The sequence below is a fragment of the Thermobia domestica genome, chromosome 6 (assembly GCF_964235325.1).
Source record: "Thermobia domestica chromosome 6, izTheDome1.hap1.1, whole genome shotgun sequence".
Lineage (NCBI taxonomy): Eukaryota > Metazoa > Arthropoda > Insecta > Zygentoma > Lepismatidae > Thermobia > Thermobia domestica.
The window spans coordinates 227131285-227152221 of record NC_137459.1 but is presented as its reverse complement, the minus strand read 5'-3'; the positions used below and the strand labels follow the sequence as shown (position 1 = coordinate 227152221).

At 36.2% G+C, this 20937-nt stretch overlaps 1 protein-coding gene across 2 annotated transcripts in view; it reads right to left on the bottom strand.

Annotated features, from left to right (window-relative positions):
* Positions 1-20937, bottom strand: part of Apoltp (Apolipoprotein lipid transfer particle) — a 6186292-nt gene that overhangs the window by 3078044 nt on the left and 3087311 nt on the right. For both annotated transcript variants that reach the window (XM_081762641.1, XM_081762640.1), the window contains exon 30: positions 10108-10333. In XM_081762641.1, the coding sequence (XP_081618767.1) occupies positions 10108-10333 (226 nt within the window). The remainder of the gene's footprint in view (positions 1-10107; positions 10334-20937) is intronic.

Here is a 20937-nt window from a genome sequence, read left to right as displayed (position 1 = left end):
ATTCAAACAAAAGTCAGGAGTGTTGTACTAAAAAGCAACATCCTCCGCTACTTCTACCGGCATTGATGCGTCATGTGAAATCGTGGACAACAACATTGGTTATGTGTCAGCGAATGCAGCTTAAGGACAGTGTCTCGCTGGTGAAGGTTCACGTTGGTATGGTGACGCAATGCCTCCGAAGTCCGTCGCACCATGTATTAACACATAAGGAAGTAATATAGATCAACTGAGAGTTAGTCCTTTCAGGTATAATATGGATGTGAATATGACCGGCGTTGGATCCACTTTCATGGAGTAATGGAGTAGTCTTGCAAATGTGTCTCTGTCCTTATGAAGTCCATATGAATCAAGCAACGAAAGACTGTGTCTGTTAGCTGCATCTACTTACTCTGCTCACTAGTACTACTCACATTTTGATGAAAACCGAATAAGCTTCGCTTGACATTTTACCAGAAGGCGTCCAGAATACCACTAAATTTAGTGCGGCGATCATATTTTCCTAAAACCGAGCAATTAAAGCTACGGGTTTCTGAAGAATTACTAGCAGTTTTTCCTCCACTACCCTTGCTTTCGACAGCAATAGCATCACAGTGTACGTATGCGTCGTCGTATCCACAGACTGGACACAGCCCTGAATGTGGGATGATCCTTTTCTCGGTAAGGTGCGGCCACTTGTCAACTCTTTCGAAAAAAACGGATTCATCAGCATTCCATATACGTACTGGCATTCTCAAAACTCACCAGAAATTTCTTGGTCTCGTCACACCACCCAGCAATAACCAAATAAATATCGTCCTTGTCGCGTACATACTTCATTGTGACATATGACGAGATTTTATGACTCACCATATTGTTTTGTTGTTTGAGTACAGCATTCCATGTGTTACTAGCATTGAACGTTTATAGACTACTCTTCAGACCCTGCTGCTTTGCAAACAATTTCAGGTCACAACCATACAGAATGTGGTTATCACGTTGCGCAGCTGTAAATTGTTGCAGCACATGTTCTGTGATTTCGGGGTATATTTCATGTTTTGTTTTCAACAAGCCTTAGTCCCGTTGTTCTTTCCATTTAAAGTGTTATCTCCGATGGACAGTTGCGGAATCTGTGTTCATCGAGCGGTATGTCCGAATGTTTGACGCCCTTTGACACCTCTTAGGCAAACCAGTGGTGTAAGCTGTTAACTTTGTCTTCTATCGTATAATATTGCCTACTAAATTCGTTTCTAATCACCTCCTAGTTACTGGCCGACGAGAACGGTCTCACCTGTGGTTTGGGTGAAGAATTACCCCAAGGCAGCGTGTCGTCTCCACTATCCGCAGCATCTTCTTCATCCGTTTGGATCGCCCCGGGTTCGTACTCATCAATGTCGAGAGTCTTATCCACATTCACTTCTGTTACGCCATGGTTCAAAATCTCCAGCTGTATTCAGTTGCTTGTCGTTCGGACACTGTCTGTTCTGTCGATTGGTCGTACCCTTGTTTTGGAAGTACACTTTGTTTCACTAGCACCAAATTGACAGGGTTCGTCATTGCAGCTCTACATTGGTGTTTGTAGATGAACGATACTGTCGGTATATACGCTACACAGAATATTGCGCGTTTTGACTTGCTTATACCACAAACACAGTATCACTTCTCACTGGCCGGCTCCAGAGAATCCAGTAGACATAATTCGAGTCATCTCGTTGTGTGGTAAACTAGTCTTCTCGTGATAGATTACAACAACTCACAGTACTGATAGAATCAATGCGGAACGCTGCATTTCACTGATATTGTGACTGTTTGGGAACATCGCAAAACAGTGTAGCAAACAGCGCAAAGGAAAACATACATTCGTAAAGAAATGTATGCTAGAACACGGCTGGGCTTTCTTATCCGTCGTATACTCTTTGTTTCGGATACTGTTGTTTAAACAAACGTAGGCCGAAATATCCTTTGTTCACAGAAGCAAGAAAATTGAACAAGAAACGTACAAAATGTTGTCAAGGAGTGGGCTTCAATCCCAGGTAGATCGTGATCACCAATCCAAGATGATATCTCGTACAATCCGGAGCGAGCTGCCGATTTGCTATTCCACAAGAGATAGTGCTATGTAGTTTACAAAGTATACAAACGAGCACTCGTATCGTGCAAGTGTAGTTTTGACTGTCGCAAACAGAATCCTAATATTTTCAAAAGGTATGTGTTAGGGCTGATGCACTTCCATACACAGACACTGTCGCAGTTACTTGTCGCATATCATTCCTACGCCGTCTTGCCCTATTATTCTGTCCTTCACATACACGTTTCTTTTGCCTGAGTCTTCCACATTTTGTCTCGTCCACACCATTGCACATATGTTTTTATGTTTTTCGCGGTTGCATCATTGGTTTTCGTCTTGCATTTTAAATTACATTGATATGTCACACACCATGCTTCCCATTTCAGCACCTTACGCTATATTCTGGATCGCGGCTTTCAAGATGGCCGCGAAGTCAGTGTTATAGCATATTAGATATCGACCCGGTGCTCCCTGTCGTTTCCGTTTTTGACATAAACGGGTATCTTGCGAAGTTTACCTTATATCATATTGTAGCGTGGTGTGTTATGTTGCGTAGCATATCTCCAGTGTTTCTGGATGGGGGCAGCTACAATTTGGCATTCTTTCTTCTTTTGTATTTTGCGTTCTCCGGACGAAGTTTGAGTCCGATCTGATCCTGGCTTGTACTGTAAGTTGCTTGTAAGTTATTTTTATCTTTTCCTTCGTAACTTGGAGAAATTTTATTTTGTGACGATTTAAAGGTTTATTTCAGGAGTTTTGCTATGAACACAATCGAGTAGAATGGTCGTTGTTCATTGAATCATGAATGATAAATCAGAATATTGTGATGATGTATGTTCTTAATCCTTATTCATATGTCCGAGCATTTTACTATGTTATCACATAGTAAATATACGAGGTAATACGTGACATATTGCAGTACCCTGAATATAATACACTCAAGTAGCGAGTCTGTGGCGACCTTAAAATTATTGGAATCATTACAGGTATGCAACAAGGATAATACCGAATTCTTTCGCTTTCTGTGTTGATAGGACATTTGGGATAGAGTTAACCATACATGCGGAAAACATAGCCATCAAGACAGAACTTTGTTTCAGGAATCAAGAAGATAACACGTCAATCAATGGCGAACCCTGTAGACGTTTTTCTTGTTCCGTTACACATTGAACTAGATTGGGTGGATATCTTGGTCATAGCATTAAATCGAGATGGCCACCTTTCAAGCACATGAAATGGGAAATTTCTCATGTCTAAGTGACGCAATGATAAACGAAGATGTGCTCAATGGCTCACAAATAAGAACTCTTATTATAAAGCAATCGTTATATTATGCAGAACTGTCATATTATGCAGGATAATGAGTTTCAATCTATACTGTTGGACATAGAAAAGGAAGCATGACAAGCATTCAAGTTAGCGTGTTCTAATTTCCTTGGTAATACTAAATTACCAAATTATGAAACTACTTTGACACGATACACTGCTTCAAAACCATGGGATTCCACATGCCCTTTTAGTTGCATTTTTGAGTTTACATTTTGCTATCATTTCACATAATTTAGGGGTTGTTAGTAACAGGCATTGGAACATTTGGAAAGCGGTTCCGTGTACGATGTAACAGTAGTATGCTTGCTGAATATTGCTGATCTACTTTTTCAGATAGATAAAATAAAAAAAAATGGAAATTGTCAGTTCCGTAGAAATTTGTATATAGTTTTGTTTGCATATGTAGAATGTCCCCTATGTCTGTGCAACAAAATGTCGTGTGACTGCAGGATACAAGTAGTGCATATTAGGAGAAAATATATTTCACATATCGACTTAGCATTTCTAATTTAGTTAAAATATATTGTTTTCAACTAAAAATGAGAGCATGTTCCCAACTTTTTATACGGTGCGATTCACTGCTTAATACGACAATGACTTTTATTGGTGAAGTTATAACGCAAAGTTGTTCATATTATTGTGGGACAAGCGACACAGCAAAAGAAAAAAAGCGAAAGAGGGAACATGAAGATTGGTATATATACAACAGGTGAACAAGAAACTCTGCTTAAAGCAAAGAGTATAAGAGATTATTCTCGTTCACAAAAGGTTGAACTGTTTAGTTTCATAAAAAAGGAAAGGAAAAGAACATAATCATTAAAAAGAGCGTAACAATGTACATTTAAAAAAAAATATATATATATATCATTTTATACATACCATACTCAATTTGAAATGAATCACACGAGTAATACTAATAGGAAAGAGCAACAAACTTCGAAAGATGAAATGAAAGTAAAACAGTTAAATGACACATTTCTACATAGTAGATTAAAAGTAATAATGTAGTTCGGCTAAAGAAGCTACGCATGTATAAAATGTTATTCTGTCTTAAAGAAGGTTTACATGCGGATAACCTTCAGTACGATCAGTCTTTTTAAGCAATATGAAAAACAGCTACAATGACAGGAAGATTAATACAACATATTACAATCAATTAAGATATTACACACTAAAGTACAAGTACTCATAGAACCGAAAATAGCACACGTATCTATAAGAGACAAAAGAAAGAATCTTTAAGATACGATTTCAAAGTTTTATAGTTGATAACATCAATTCATAAAGATCCAAGTCAGTTTTTATGGAATAGTAGATGATTTATTACTAACAGAATGAAAGATTAATTATAAAAAAAAAAAAAACATCCGATTAGAGTTAGCTTTGTTTTCATGTGTGATCATATTAAAGATAAAGAAGCGTAGGATTCCAACTTGAAATCATAAAATTAGATAAGTCTAAAATCAACTGAAATAGACGAATATATACACCATTGAAACACAAGCTTTTAAGAAAAAGGTACGAGTTTGAGGATATATGCTCAGAATAGACAAACCACATCAAATCATAGATTTAGAAATAAGATTAAATAAGTGTGTGACACTAAAAGGTTTTTTTCTTATATTAACCATCCTAAAAAAAATACCAAAAAATCTACATTTAATTGCAAATTGCCTAATATCAGTGGATAGATGTTCAAATCCTTTACACCTTAACGCCACGAGCAAAAAAAAAAAAAAAAAAAAAAAGAATGTAGAAAAGAATTTATTTGATTATATTGAATTTTCTATTGAATTAAAAGATATACCAAAGTTTGAAACAATAATCAATACACCAATAAACGTTTACAGTTATGATGAAAGCTATAATGTGTATCCACTTCAAATCACAAAATTAAATAAAAACTGTGTGTTACCTACTGGTTAGTATTGCACAGCACCATACTTATCAAGAGATTCAATATTAAAGGTTACAAAAAAAAATAAATAATAATAAACTACAAAAGTGAACTGACTGTAATAAAATATTCACAATTAAAAAAATATAAGATGTGGCATCTCGCAATGTCATAAAATAGATGCAATCGGAAATAACAAATATAAACAGGACTGTAATGAAGAATAATGCTCAACATATCTATCATTATTACATGTAAATAATTTGTACGAGGCCTTGGCTATGAGTCAAAATATGTCACATAAAGACAATAGGATTATCCTTACATACATGTAAAGAACATACTGGACAACTCTGGGCATGATAACATACAACAAGTACATTTAGAATCCGTGTGCGTGGGTTTTCTCCGGGTTCTCCCGTTTCCTCCCACTTTCTTCATTCCACCATTTTCATTCATCACTCATCATCACCGTCTCCTTTAGCCTAACCGGCATAACCGTGGGACGTAAAACTTAAAGATTTCATTTCATTTTTTACATTTAGAATATCCAAAGCATTTAGATATAATTATTGTGATTTACCAGTAGCTTCTCAAAACCATCAGAACTACTAACAAATATATATAACAAGTAAACGCAAGTTACTCACCAACATAGCTTAAAATTAATTGCATATGTATTTCGTGTGAGATGAAAGGTGGTACATATCATTCCAGAATAAAACAATGAGAGTGATAAAATATATTTACTTATTTAAATGCCAAAATGGAACCAAGAGCTAAATATTAATTCGAAAATGGTTGCTCCTTACTCTTAGTATTACTCGTGTGATTCATCTCGAATTTATTACGATATGTTTTAAACATAGAAACAGAAAAAAAATCATATCCACGAAGAAATTAAATGTCGATTAAAAGGAGGGAATTCGTGTTACTATTCGGTTCAAAATCTCTTGTCGTCGCGAATTCTGTCGAGGAATTTGAAGCTTCAAATATACAAAACGATAATTATGCCTGTTGTTCTGTATGACTGCGAAACATGGTCACTTGCTCTGAGGGAAGAACACAGACTGAAAGTATTTGACAACAAGATCCTGAGAAGAATATTCGGATCCAAGAGGAACGGGAATGGGGAATGGCGGAAACTTCATAACGAGGAACTACATAATTTATATGGTCTACCCAACATTGTTAGGGTCATCAAGTCTAGGAAGCTTAGGTGGGCGGGTCATGCAGCTAGAATGAAAGAAAGTAGAAACGCTTTTAAAGTCTTGACTGGAAGACCAATCGGAAAACGACCATTAGGAAGACCTAGGCGCAGATGGGAGGACAATGTTAAGATGGATCTAGCAGAGATTGGAATAGAAAGTAGAAACTGGATCCAGTTAGCTAAGGATAGAAGTCAGTGGAGAGCTTTCGTGAACGCGGTGAGCAATAGTGCATTGGGCAGGCAACGGAAATATTAGAAAGAGAGTATACACTAACCACTATTTGAATTAGAGACAGCAGAACAGTTGCAGAAACGGCCCTGCAGATACTCCACTATTGCATGTGAATGAAACGCATCGAGAGTGTACTGCTAACATGTGCTTCCTTTCTCGACATCTGTTTCAGTGCAGTGTGTGATGAGCAAGACGAAGGACCTAAATGTATTTGACCGTGGTCAAATCGTAGGGGCCAGACGACTGGGAGGCTCGATTTTGGAAGTGGCTGCGGCACTCGGGTTTTCAAAGGTAATTATGTCAAGGGCTATCGTAAGTACCTAGCTTCCGGTGAATTCGCACACGTACAGACAAACTGACGTGATCAGAGGCGTGTCAACGACAAGGGCAGGCTCCGACTGGCCCGTATCGTAACAGCCGATAGACGGCCACAATGCGTCAAATCGCGGAGAAGTTCAACGCACGTCTACAACGCCATGTTACCAGACACACAATCCAAAACCACCTACTCGCCATGGGGTACAGAATCCATCCGTCCACGTGAGTACCCTTTCTAACAGCACACCACAGGAAACAACGTCTAGCATGGGTTAAGGAGCACCTCCACTGGACAGTGGAAATGTGGAAAAGGTTGCCTGGACAGATGAGTCACCTTCCACATTGGTACAAGCCGATGGACTGGTACAGGTGCATCGCAAACCGCACGATGCAATCGGTGGTGGCATTCTCATCTGGGGTGTGTTTACGTGCAGTGAAAGGGATAGGATCAAGGTTCATATCTCATTCTCTTCAGAATAGAGCAGACTTTCAAATGATACCACTTACATGTCCATACCATATACCAGGAGAGGGGAAAAGGGAGGTCAAAGGGAAAATTTAGGGGATTTTTTTACATTTTGGGCCTCTCTGGAACGGCCCTATGCAAACGTAGAGATCCTGAAAAAGTCAGATAAATATTACTTTTTCGACTAAATATGTGTGCCAAATTTCAAGCTTCTAGGTGCAAAAGTAAGTCCTTCAAAAAATATACCGTCAATACCCAATATACCCATGTACAGAAGGATATTTTGTAAAAATTCCCTCAGAAATCCATATTTACCCTAGGATCATGGCTCGCACATCATTCGCTTCAAAATAAAACTGCCTTTCAGCAGGTAGCATTTACGTGTCTCCATCTTGTATCGCAGGCGTAGGAGTGAAAAAGAGATTTTTTAATGAAAAAAATGCCCCTTTTTAAAATTTTTGCCCCTCTGGGCCCCCTTCTGCTAAAGCAGAAATCTCAAAAAAAATACTACTACGTAAACTGAATGTTTGTGCACAATTTCAGAATGTTTGTGTTTGTGTAAGCCCGCCAGAAAATAATGAACATAGGCCTAATAAAAGAAAATACATTGTTCAAAGTTATGACGCCATCACCTCATATGTCTCGATGCAGGAAGGTGTGAAACAATACGTAACATGTTCTACAATGCCAATTGAAAAAAAAAACACCCAGACGAAAAAGCTCAAATAGGAGAATTATAACGCAATGTACAACAAAACACCCGTATAGTACAAATTGTAAATACCATAACATCAATAAAGGCTATCTAACTGCAAATGCAGGACGAGTACTGTTGTGCTGATCGCAATCGAGATCTGCTACCTAGCCTTACAAAGGGAAAGAGCATATTATCTTGTACGTAATTTGGATTGTCCTTCGTCCCTGAATCAATGTTGTAGTGAGAGTATCATACGTAGTGCAGTGATAAAAATCAATCATGTGGAGCTGCTGTATATTACACGTTAATGAAATAGTATATAAGAAAATTCTATACTGAATCTTTTAACCTTGCCGAAACAACGTAATCCTGAACGAAATTACATTCCAATAAGTATTAGTGTTTCTTCGAAGATGGTGCGAATGCAAAACCGCGAAGTTTAATTTCGTATCCTAAGGCTAAACATACATTTACTTTACACCGTCATTTTATTAGCTGCACATACAATTAGAGGGAGAGCGCAATGAACCTGTAACCGATTCTCGGATGCATATTAACAACTCTCATAACTTCGTACTGGCTAGCGATGTCCAATTCATATAAGGCGTCAACATGTTATGTGTTCAATTTATAAACTGTATGATTCACGATGGAGGATTTCAAGATGGCGGCTTTCCTTGTTCTGTGTCCTCCCAAATTCTCCTCATCATTATTACTCCTCTTCGTTGTTCCTTTGGATATATTTTGCAGTACTTGACATTTATGCGAGGGGTTTCCACACTTTTGGACCACCCTGTATATGTAACTGCACATATAGCAGCAGGGATTCATCGAATCACTTTCACAGTAGTTGAAATCGATTCAGAAAGGATAATTACTATAGAGCTGTAGACAGACATCCGTCAACTTCCATTGTTTGGGAATAAATTATTTTTTACCGCTTTTTCTGTTTCCGACCACTGCATACCTCTCTAAGATGGCAGCAGACTGGTTGATGAGCACTCCTCTGATATGGCAACATTTCCCTGGCCATCACTGTCACCGGACCTCAATCCCATGGAACACATCTGGGACACCAAGGAACGACGCCTTTGGGCTGTGGATTCTCTTCCGACCAACCTGGGGGCTTTGTGGGAGACTTTGCAACAGATATGGATTGAGATGCCACAACAACACTTCAGTCACCTTGTGGAGTCCATACCGCAGCGGGTAGACACTTATCACAGTGTAAAGTGGTGCTACACGGTTTAGATAGGTGTATCTATTTCTACTAGTGATCAGTGTATATTGTAATAGAATCTAATCTGAAGAAAATATAAATCATCATTGCAAAACCTAAATTTGATTATATACAACAATATTTATTAATAATTTTGTCTGTCACACACTTATAAGAAAGAAAGTTAACATACATACAGTAGTAAAATATGGTATAAATAAGTTACTATTCGGTCACCATGGAATAGAAAATAAGTAATTACATTAGTTCAATGAATTGCTAATTTCATGTAGATTTAGATTTAGATATGTTGTGCATGGCTAGGGAATTATAAAAAGTTTCGCGCTGTGGAGAATGATCATGGTCTTTGTGTTTTATGTACCATATACTAATGGCATATACAGTGTGTATTTATAATTATGTAATAATTATATCTAAGTCGCTTACAATAAAAAGAGGTAGTGCAGAATCTCCATTTTCAAAGCAATATCTCTGGCAACATTGTAATTATTAACATGAATATTATCTTTGCTAAAGCACTGGATTATAGTTCATAATATTGTTTATTTGATAGCATAAAACCCACGGTAATTGCACGATTTTTTAAAGAGTAAATGCATTGATATCACAACAGATATAAAGCGAACAACCTTAACGCATGCACCAAGATTAATTTAGACAATATTGTTACTTACCTCAATATGTATAAATGTATGGAAGTTAGTACTATCATGTTTATGATAAATATTTCCAGACAAAGAATTGATGCCAGGTATTGTGCTTAGAAGTGATCCGCTTATTCCTATCTCAATATCGTCATTCATAAAGGAATAAGTAACACGTGTCTCCATCTTGCAATATTCACTTTCCTTCCAATATATATTAGCATTTGCCTGAACCGATTTGTCATTTATTTCAAATCTGAAAGGAATACATACATACATATACATATATATATATATATATATACATCGGATGGAACATTTATCTTGATACGCACTTGTAAATTTTAAACTAATGAACAAAAACATCGACATTTTTTACCATCCAAATATCGGGAGGGGGACTTGTTTGACATACAGTGCAATACCATAAGGTTAACAGTGTTGCGAAGCCCACGTAAAGTTGTACTATTTTCAAATGCCACTACATCAGGTAATCACAAATCTACATGTTAAACAAAAATGTGGAATACCACATTTTTCATTCAGTGTTCCAAACTAAGGACACTACAGTATCACAGACACCGAAAAGCAACTATATCTTTTAAGGTGTACAACAGTAATAACTCAAGTGAGACGGACGCGGTAATGCACATCCAAGTAGAGGTCTGCACGCGCCGGAATTTTAGCCCGGGCCCGGCCCGTATCCGCCCGCAACGATGCCGTCCCGAGTCCGAAATTTTTCTTAGTATTTAGGCTCGAGCCCGGCCCGAGCTCGCGTGATAATCAAATGAGCCCGGGATAAGCCTGAATTACAGAAATTTAATAACAAATGGAAAAATGTATTTTTATTTACAGTAATTAAAGGCTTAATTTTGCAGCTGCGCTTTAAAACTTCTCCAGAAAGAATGGTGAAATTTATATCTTTTACAATATGTTTGCAAAGTTAGGCCCGTAAGAGCCCGAGAAATATGGTTGTATATTTAAAAGTTCGCGGCCCGAGCCTGGCCCGGACCCGAACTGATAAATGCATTGTAGGCTCGAGCACGTGCAGACCTCTACATCCAATGTACCTTACCGTTGAATACTATGGCCACCACATTTCGTATTTCGAACTATTTAAACAAAGTTAAAGGAATTAAAAGTTTGACTTTTTCGAAGTACTTTACTTCGATATAAACGTCATATCAAGTTACAGATATGATTTTCAATAAACATACATATAATAATGCGTCTTACTGCAATTCGACATTTTAGGGCGTGCGGAAGATATAAAAAAAATTAGTAAAAGTGATATATTGCTGAAAAAAAGTATACTTATGGGAACTTTATAAAAAATGTCTTTTTTAATCTCCTTTGCCTCTAAAACAATACAACGATATTTACTGGTACGTGTAATTACATTAAGTCTTCAGAATTAGGTAATTTCAACCAGTCTTGCCAACTTTAAAAGGCTTTATCATATTTCCAGAACGGTTTCAGATATTAAATTATTGTAAACGTCGTTGTTATATTCACATCTATTCAAAACAATCAATACAATTGGCTAAGTTATTTGTCTAAGCAATTTTCGCAATAAAGGCTTTTGAAGAAAATTAAATTTGTAACCATTAGTAGATTACTATTAATTTCAAATCTGTCATATCATTATCATAGTATTAGACACTATAGTGTTTTGGATGTTCACTGCCCTGTCTGTCTGATTTTTGTTATTAGTACTGTAGGAACCTCATAACTTGGATATTTGTCATATTTTAGCGCCGTTGCAAATTTTAATTTAACAAAAAAAAAAAAAAAAAATGAAAAGTTTGATAACCTGGCGTAGTAACATTTGATAAAAAAAAGTACTACTTTTGTTCAGCTGGGAACATTGTTAGCCTTGTTTTATTACAGATCATGCCATAGAACATCCCCTTCGGATTTTTGTATGGTACAAAATTTCAGCGTTTTTGGTCCATTATATTAAAGAGAGTACCGATATAAATGGATCCATCTCCATCTATCTAGCTAGATAGCTATCTACATATCTACGATAGGTATATATGTAGATAGATAGATAGATAGATAGATAGATAGATAGATAGATAGATAGATAGATAGATAGATAGTTATAGATATATGCTGCATTACAAAAATAAAATTCTTAAGTTGACATTTTTAGCATTTTACAATCTATGAACTGTACTTTTCGTTCCTAACACTCCAGAAATAAAGTTTAGGAAACATGTGAAGAAAGATACATTATATTATATTTAGTTAATCCTCAATAAATTTGTATTTTATTTTTAATTTCTGTTTCTATCCTAGTCTGAAGGAAAACCTTGTTTGCGCGCACATTTTGAAGCTACCATTGTGACAACGTTGGACAAAATTGTGTCGGAAGTATGAAATTTTCGGAGCCATAGGACATCTATGTTATGTGTAAAGCTACGGAGAAAAATAAACACAAGGAGAGCAAACAGGTGGTACTGAATTTTAAATGCTGACATTTTTTCCAGTCACACCAGCATTTTGGTCTTTACACTCCGTACGTTAAATGAAAAAGCAACTTTTCCAGTTCAGCAGTTAACCAAAATGGAGAGTTTGAACCGACACAGAAGTGACACGAAAGGTCCACATTGTATTTGACGGAACGTAGAACATTTCAAATCCGTTTCCCAATAAAGTTGTATTGTTCGTATGGTGAGAGCTAAAAAGAAAACTGCTGAAGTGGCAGTTTTCATTTAACATAGAGCGCCTTACGATTATTTATTCCAGGCAACCTGATAGGAAACTCCCCTCCCTCCCGCCACTCTCCAGTACAGAAGGGAAAGCAAGCCTTTGACCTTCACATGGATGGAAGCTTTTCTAATAAACGGAATCGTGTACACTCTAAATTTGCACATCAATTCGCTCGCAACTGATGTTGAGAAAGCACTGCTATTTCTTTTACCTGTCAACCCCGAATAACAAACAATTATTGTTTTTAATTTTTTTTTGTTTTTAAGAAAAGTTTTCTTTTAATTTATGCATTAAAGTTTTGGCTTTAGTCCTATTTATTAAATTCCATTTCTATAAATAAGAACCAATTCGTTATAATGTTAATTTCCATCATTGTTTCACTTAAGAATCAGGAGAGGAAGCAAACCAATCCTGTCGACATTATGTCTTTATTTACAATTTCAAGGAAGGTAATCTTCTGGTTGTCTAATTATCGAGCACGCAGACTATCGACCTGTGCAAATATTTTATCAATTTTGTGGCGACTACATTACATATAGTGTCGTGTGAAATTAATGCATATTAAATTATATTTTCTATCCATTATATTTTGTATAGTTTATATTATCTGAAACAAATTTTAGTCCATATTAAATTGCAAATAATTGCGTATTTAGTGCTTTGTGAAGCGACAATTCATGATGCTTGCAGTAGTTCTGTGATAAAACATGAGCCCTGGAAAGCGTTACGAAGTGGTGAGATGCGTTGCATTTTGAATGTCTTATATGCTTTAAGAGAACAACACCTTAATTTAACGGTTGCAGAATTAGCCGACATGATTGGTAAACAGACAAGTGTAGGAAAGGCAACTGGTTGTAGAATTAGGCGGGAGGCTAAAATCAATGAAAATAAATTTCAAAGTCCCAAAAAATACGCGTACAAGTTTTTCCTTCTCGGAAAACTATGACTTCATAAAATCGGCAATTCGATCAAAGATACATAATGAATTGCCAACGTTAAATAAAATTCTGGTAGCTGTAAATACCGATGATGAACTGCCTGCTTTTGTCGCACAACTCTCCATAGACTGTTGAAAATAATTAAATTCAGGTATGTATCGCGCAATAAAAGGTCTGTTGTAGTTGATAGGGATGGCATCGTATTATGGAGGAGAAAAGATCTTAGTTAAATTAAGAAGTACAGAGCAGAGAGTTGGAAAATCTACTATATTGATTAGACATGGGTAAATGCTTCTCATACTGTGTCAAGGTAATGGTAGAAATAACTGTGAATTCTAGTTAACAAGCCTTTCTTTCTGGACTCTCCAATGGACTTAAGAACCCTACCGGTAAAGGTAAAATGTTACCTTTGTTTCACAACATACTTCCACATCTAGAACCGAACTGTGTTATAGCCATGGATAACGCATCTTATCACAGAGTAAAGGTAGACCGGGTTCCCACAATGTCTTGGACAAAAAATATAGTAAAAGAACGGCTGCAAAATAAAAGCATTTCTTATGACGACTCGTTCGTTAAAACTAAGCTAATTAGTCTTATACCTTTTGCAGTGAAAAGTGAATGCTGCAAATATAAAGTGGACAAAATGGCGGCCTCTTCAGGTAGGGAAGTTCTCAGAATACCCCCCCGCCTACTACTGTGGATTTAATCCAATTGAACTGATTTGGAGTCAAGTAAAGGGACATGTGGCACGAAACAATAAACGTTTTACACTTAGTGAAGTGAATACTCTTTTGGAGGAAGGGTTAGAAATGGTAAGTGAAAAGTGGAAAGATTGTGTGCAACATGTAGTGGAGTTGGAAGAAATGAAATACTGAAAACTCGACAGGATAACTGACGAAGTTACAGAAAAATCGTTATTAACCTTGGAAACAACAGTGACGACTCTGGCGAGAGTGGCCAAAGTATGAATACAGAACTTCTGGAGAGCAGCAACTAATACTAATACATTTTACTCAGTATTATTTGTCCTTCCATATGTATTTGTATATGTTGATTTTATAGAGGATTTGAAGGCAATGCAAGTAAGCACTCATTAATTGCATTGACCTCCAGGCAAGTGTTCTGTGAGAGCTCCAAACTTTTGTTGGAGTCGTAGTGGCTCCGTGGTAGAACGTTCACCTCTGGTGCATGAGGCCCTGGTTCTATCACAGCTCGTGCCAAGTGAGCTTTGTGGTGCAAAAGCACTGTTTTCGCAGATTTTCTCGGAGTTCCCCCGTTTCCTCCTACTTTTTTTTCTTTCCAATGTTTCATTCATTCTCGTCATCACAGTATCCTTTAGCTTATTCGGCATAACTGCGATATGTAAAACTCAAAGATTTCATTTAATTTCAAACTTCTGTTACTCTCCCTCCGGTCGTCAGCACTATTGACAACTCCGTTTTTATTAAAATAGTCAAGAAACAATTCAAAAGTCAATTTCCTCTATCGTCAATTGACTAGACTCAAGGCCGACGAAAAGGCTGGGCGAGGATTGCAACCGCACAAGGCGTCAAATTTTAGGGGATTTTAGGGTCATCATATTAACTATGATGGTTAAGCTCCAATAATTATAATTTTGCTTGCAAACGGCAGACTCAGACATGGCCTGTTCAAATTACGTTTCATCTGTAGTTACTACTTCGTGTCAGGCTTCAATCAATCTAAAATCGTTTTTCTAAGTCAACCATAACAATGTTTCCTCCCTTGATAAACTCAGAAGACTTCAATGTTGATTAATCTTATATATGTGGTGCTTTACTGTAAAGCCCCGTATTAATAAATAACAAACAAACAAGCAAATAAAAAAATACTTTCCCACCTCCAGATCAGGTGCACGTACGAAGACAAAAACGTAGGAAAATGATTTCATTGAAAAATAATCAATATAAATCAGGGCATTCGCCTGAGTTGAGGCGCTCGCGGCGAGAGTGTATATTATTATTATTATTATTATTATTATTATTATTATTATTATTATTATTATTATTATTATTATTTCAGGTTCGTTTGTTACCATCTTAACGCTATGATAATTTACTCATAAATATTGTACTTGGTTTCCGATTTTATATTGTGAAATTATTGTATCAATGCAGTAAAAACCCATTCAATTACCAACCCTGCCATCCCTTGCCATTCCAACATTATGTCACAACCCCGACCGCCAAAAAAAAAAAGGAAAATAAACAATACATCTGTTCAGTAAAATTTTCGTTATAATTACATATGTGCTACTAACTCACTAATGCAGATAAATGTAATTAAGTGCTTTAAAATAAGTAGTGTTATTATGAAAGTTGTAATTTATTATTTAGGCCTAGACATATTTAGATACAATCTATACTTCCGTGTGCGGGGCTGATAGTGGAAGACGAAACGCCAACATTCACCTGTACTTGAGCGTTGTGGAGGAAAAATCTTCTTTTTCCTATCAGCTTATGTGAAACAGAGAATAGTGTGACCAGGGCCGGTTCTAGACATTCCTTGAGTGTAATCAAACAGTATTTATGCGCCCTCACTAAATGATAATAAAAAGAGTAGAGAGTTGCTATGGACAAAAATTATTAAAATAATTGTTACAATACCAAATTTCTTCAATATCTGTAGTCTCCCTGTGAATATTAACGAAAAATAGCGAAATTGTAACTAATGAACAAAGTTTCAATTTTAATAATAATATTAGAATTTTATATTAAATAAGCACAAGACAATACTAAGATATATACCTAAGATGTGTTTGACAAGTACAATTGAAACAAAAGTCGAAACAGAATAAAATTCATGAGCTTCAAGTCTAACATTAACGCAAGTTTGATTTTGACAAATAAGTATGCTTTTATGCTTCATTAAAAGCACAGTTATATAGTATTTTCTAGTAATAGGATTATGGTAATTAGCTCAATTTCATGTTTTCTTTGTTACTAAAAAGTTCATGTTTTAGACACTTTTTTTCAGGTTTCAGTTTGGCAAACTCTCTTATTTCATTGAGTATGTCAGTTTCAATGGCCATCAGAGCTAGATCATTTAATCGTTCTTGAGATATAGTTGATCTGAAATAATTATTTATTAATTGTAGCTAAAGTTTTTTAATACACAAATGACAAAAGATATTTAACTTGTCTTCGATCCAGTGTCGCAACTTTAATATCAGTCCCCCCACCAAAAAGTCTTTTCAGGGACCCTTAGGCCTATAAAACAATTCAGTCCTTTCATGTCGCTTTCCAACATATAGGTTCGAAATCAGGCAATGAGTAATACAATGTAAACAGAAACAGTGGTGGACCTATTATTTCTCTTTTGGGCTCGAAGATCTTTTGGAGTAGCCTACAAAATATAAATAATTTTGTGTACTTGCTCCCTGAAATTGTGCTAATTTTCTTAGAAATTAAAACCGTTTTATTCAGACTCATAACCGAAGAAACCGTATCAATTTCATTTTAATTTAACGATTAAATTACTGCAATCAAGTAAAATAAACTTAGAATTTTAAAAGTTTGTGGACTGCAAACGCATCGTTAATGAAACTGCCACCCCGTTCCTACTTCACACCTACTGTCGCTATTGACAACTTCCCCACCTCAACATTTGTATGATTATCACTTTCGAAATTTTCTCCAAAAGTCGATAGAAACTTTTAAAGCCTTCCTTGCCTCTCATTTTCTTTCAAGTTTCGTACCATTCTTTTCCAATAAATTGCTCACTTGTTTCTTATCTTTGGCCATTATTATTATATGAAAAACAAAGTATTATTGAAAACTGAAAACACCCATTATTATAAATAAATTTATAAAACAAAACGAAAGGACTCAGGATAGAAGCGAAAATGTTGGCGAACGACAAATGAACTAATATACATCAACAAAGTGAGCATAAAGCAATGGACAGCGATTATGAGCCACTGATATTGGGAAGTTAAGTTAAAATTCTCTCAGAAATGACCAAAAATTCAATTTGTAACGCCCTGTCTTTTTTTTTTTTTAAAGTTTTCGATCCCCTACCTGGAGCAATGGACAACAAAGGCCTAGTCGCTTGTACTTCGATAATGTGCATTTCATTTACGCTGACCGCTCTCAACCCTTGAACCGAAGCACTATGTGGGGACATTGGCTATGCAAGGCAGAGCACCCTTGAAGATATTTATTTCTACTGTGATAATGCCACCCAATCCATAAGCAACACTTGCTGTTGAGTTCCTTTGGCTTGTTGATCCATTGCCATTTTAAAGACAATTCGCAATGATATTCTACAACAAGGTCGTGGAAAGATGGTTGGGAGAGGAATGAAGAGTCTGTTATATTTGTATTTTCTGCATGTGATGAGATTGTGGAAAGAATTCCGTTGTCTTTGGTCGTACTACCTTAGTACTTAATACAACGCCTATTGAAAAGCTAAATTTCCCTACATTTTATCTCATATTTGTAAAATTTCCCTTTTCCCATATTTAAAAAAAAAATCTTTCCTAAAACTCCTTGGGTCGCGGGAAATTTTATTTAAACTAGCATTACTTGTAAACATTGCATTAGCAATAATTGTTGTACCAGTCCATTTCAATACGCTACTGAAGTCGTCTGCTCTGAATTTTACTGGGCGCAGGCATATTGGTTACAAACAATCTGTTGTTAAGGTTGTTGCTAAGGCAGTTTCAATGGCGTTGAATGTGGCAGCTGTAAGTCTTGTGAAAGACGAACTTAAAATTATGAAAAAAAAAGGCTATATGTTCACGAATAGCAATGAATATACGACGTATAGGAAGGCTATATTTATCATAATATGAAATGAAATTACCCCTTTAATTCCTTCAATCGCCAATAACTTGCTGGACAAAAGTGAGTGAGAATCCCAAGCATGTCCATAAGCGCCCCTTAATAATAATTTCAGATTGAGTTTAATTAAAACTATTGAAAATTGTAATGCTATACTTCTTTCATATTGTTTGTTTAGCTTCAGTGAAAATGTTTAGTATGGAAGAAACTTGTTTATAAAATTAGTGATCACATATTCGGAACAAAGGAGTACAGCGCTAGAATAACCAATGCATTTTAACCCGTAACTGCTGTTGTGGGTCTCACAGACCCGTGAAGAAAATTTTACGTTGCGTAGTACTACTTTCCTACACGTGAGCGCTGTTGTCTTCCGAGTAGCTGCATATCAGTGTGAACTGAGACTGGTGGCTGAACTGTTGTGATTGCTTAACGCTTGCAATTAGATTTACACGTTGTGGGTGGGTCTGTGTGACCCACAACAGTGGCAGCGTAACTTTTTTCATTTTGCTGTGCAATCTATTTTAGTGATATTATTTGCTGTTTATGCAATGGAGAGGGAAGCAAACGCACGAAGTATTTCAGAGACAGATCCACGATTTCAATCGTACATTCAATCTGTTATAGACAAAGTTAGTGATGGTGATATTTCTGATAATGATCCAGATTAACTCACATGTCCGAAAGAAAGGTAAAGCAGTAATTTTGGTATCATCCATGCACCATACGAGGGGGAATGTGGACGAACTACCAGAAATAATAAGTTATTACAACATGACGAAAGGTGGAGTGGACTCTTTAGATGAAAAATGCAGTGTCTATTCAACTAGCCGCCGAACACAAAGATGGACCATGGCTATATTTTTTCGCATCCTGGATGTTGCAGGGGTGAATGCTTTTATTTGGTTCTCTGCATTCCCACAAACTAAGACACTTTCCAGATTAGACTATGAAAGCTGTTGCTCGTGAACTTGTCCAACCCAACATCAAAAACAGACTGTCAAACCCTCACATGAGCCTGGAGTTACGAACATCCATGTCGAGAGTTCTTGGTATTACCGAACAAGAATCACACCAACAAGCCAGGGAGGGAAGCAGATTGGGAAAAATGAAGACATGTCAATTTTGTGGCTCAGCAAAAGACAGGAAAACACAATACCAGTGTGTGTCATGTTTTACACCTCTTTGCTTAGAATGCGCCAATACAATGTGCACTCCATGTCTGAATCTTGTGAAAAAATGAACAAAATTGCAGACATGTTTTCCTCCTCAAGTTTTAGTTATTACGGAGTGAATTGTGTACGTATTGTAATATTTCTTTTTTGAACACTATTCCGACAAAAGAATACGATTGTTGTGTCACAACCAGCATTGTTATGCACAGAAAAATGTAATTGTTTAACTACTTTATTACAAACAAAAAAATGAGCCATTTAATTTAATTTAATTTTTCACAAAAAATTTCCTTTTCTTTTTGATATTTGCTACTGTGAAATATTCCTAGGACTGAAAAACGTCAGATAATACAGATATTTGTATTATTGAATCAAGCTAGTATCATTTATAAACATAAAATAGTGCTGGGTCTAATAGACCCAACAACAGTGTTAGTGTAACACAATTTGACAACAGTAGTTAAGGGTTAAAGCATACAATTACGAATACATAATCTCAGAAACTTAGCATCTTCGTGGAAATAGTTTCATAATTTATTCTTCATTATTTTGTTAGCGGGTGCCCATTCTTTGCTTGGCACTGGTAAAGTTGAAATGCGTCACCAGAAGTACTTAAATAATTTAAAAGGTATAACTCTCTAACTATCCTATATAATGTCTTAATGTTATCTGAATTATTTTCTTTGCGTCTACCACAACGACGTACAGATTTGTAACATGCCAGCATATACATGTATTAATATTCATAAGGAGAACACGTACCAACTTACGCTGGGTGGTCACACTTCACATTACACTACATCTATGATGATTAAGGGCAGCTCGAGCGCATGTAAGGATGCATCTGTAGGGAGCAGGCGGATCAGTGAAGTTGGGTATGCGTGAAAGAAAGACAGGTACGAAAAGCGTACACTAGCCAGGGCTAGTAATCACTACAAGTGGATTTGCATTTCAATTTCTTAGTAACCATGGCACATTTTTAATGCTGTTTCTATGTTCTCTCTCTACATAAATATATATATATATATATATATATATATATATATATATATATATATATATATATATATATATATATATATATATATGTTTTTTTTTTGCACAGAAGTATTTTCGTAGATTAGACAAATTTTACACATAAATTTTCAAATATTGATCCCGTATTTTTCATGCGTACTTAGCGTAGATCGATAGTGTGGAGCAAATATATTGTATGTCAAACGGGAC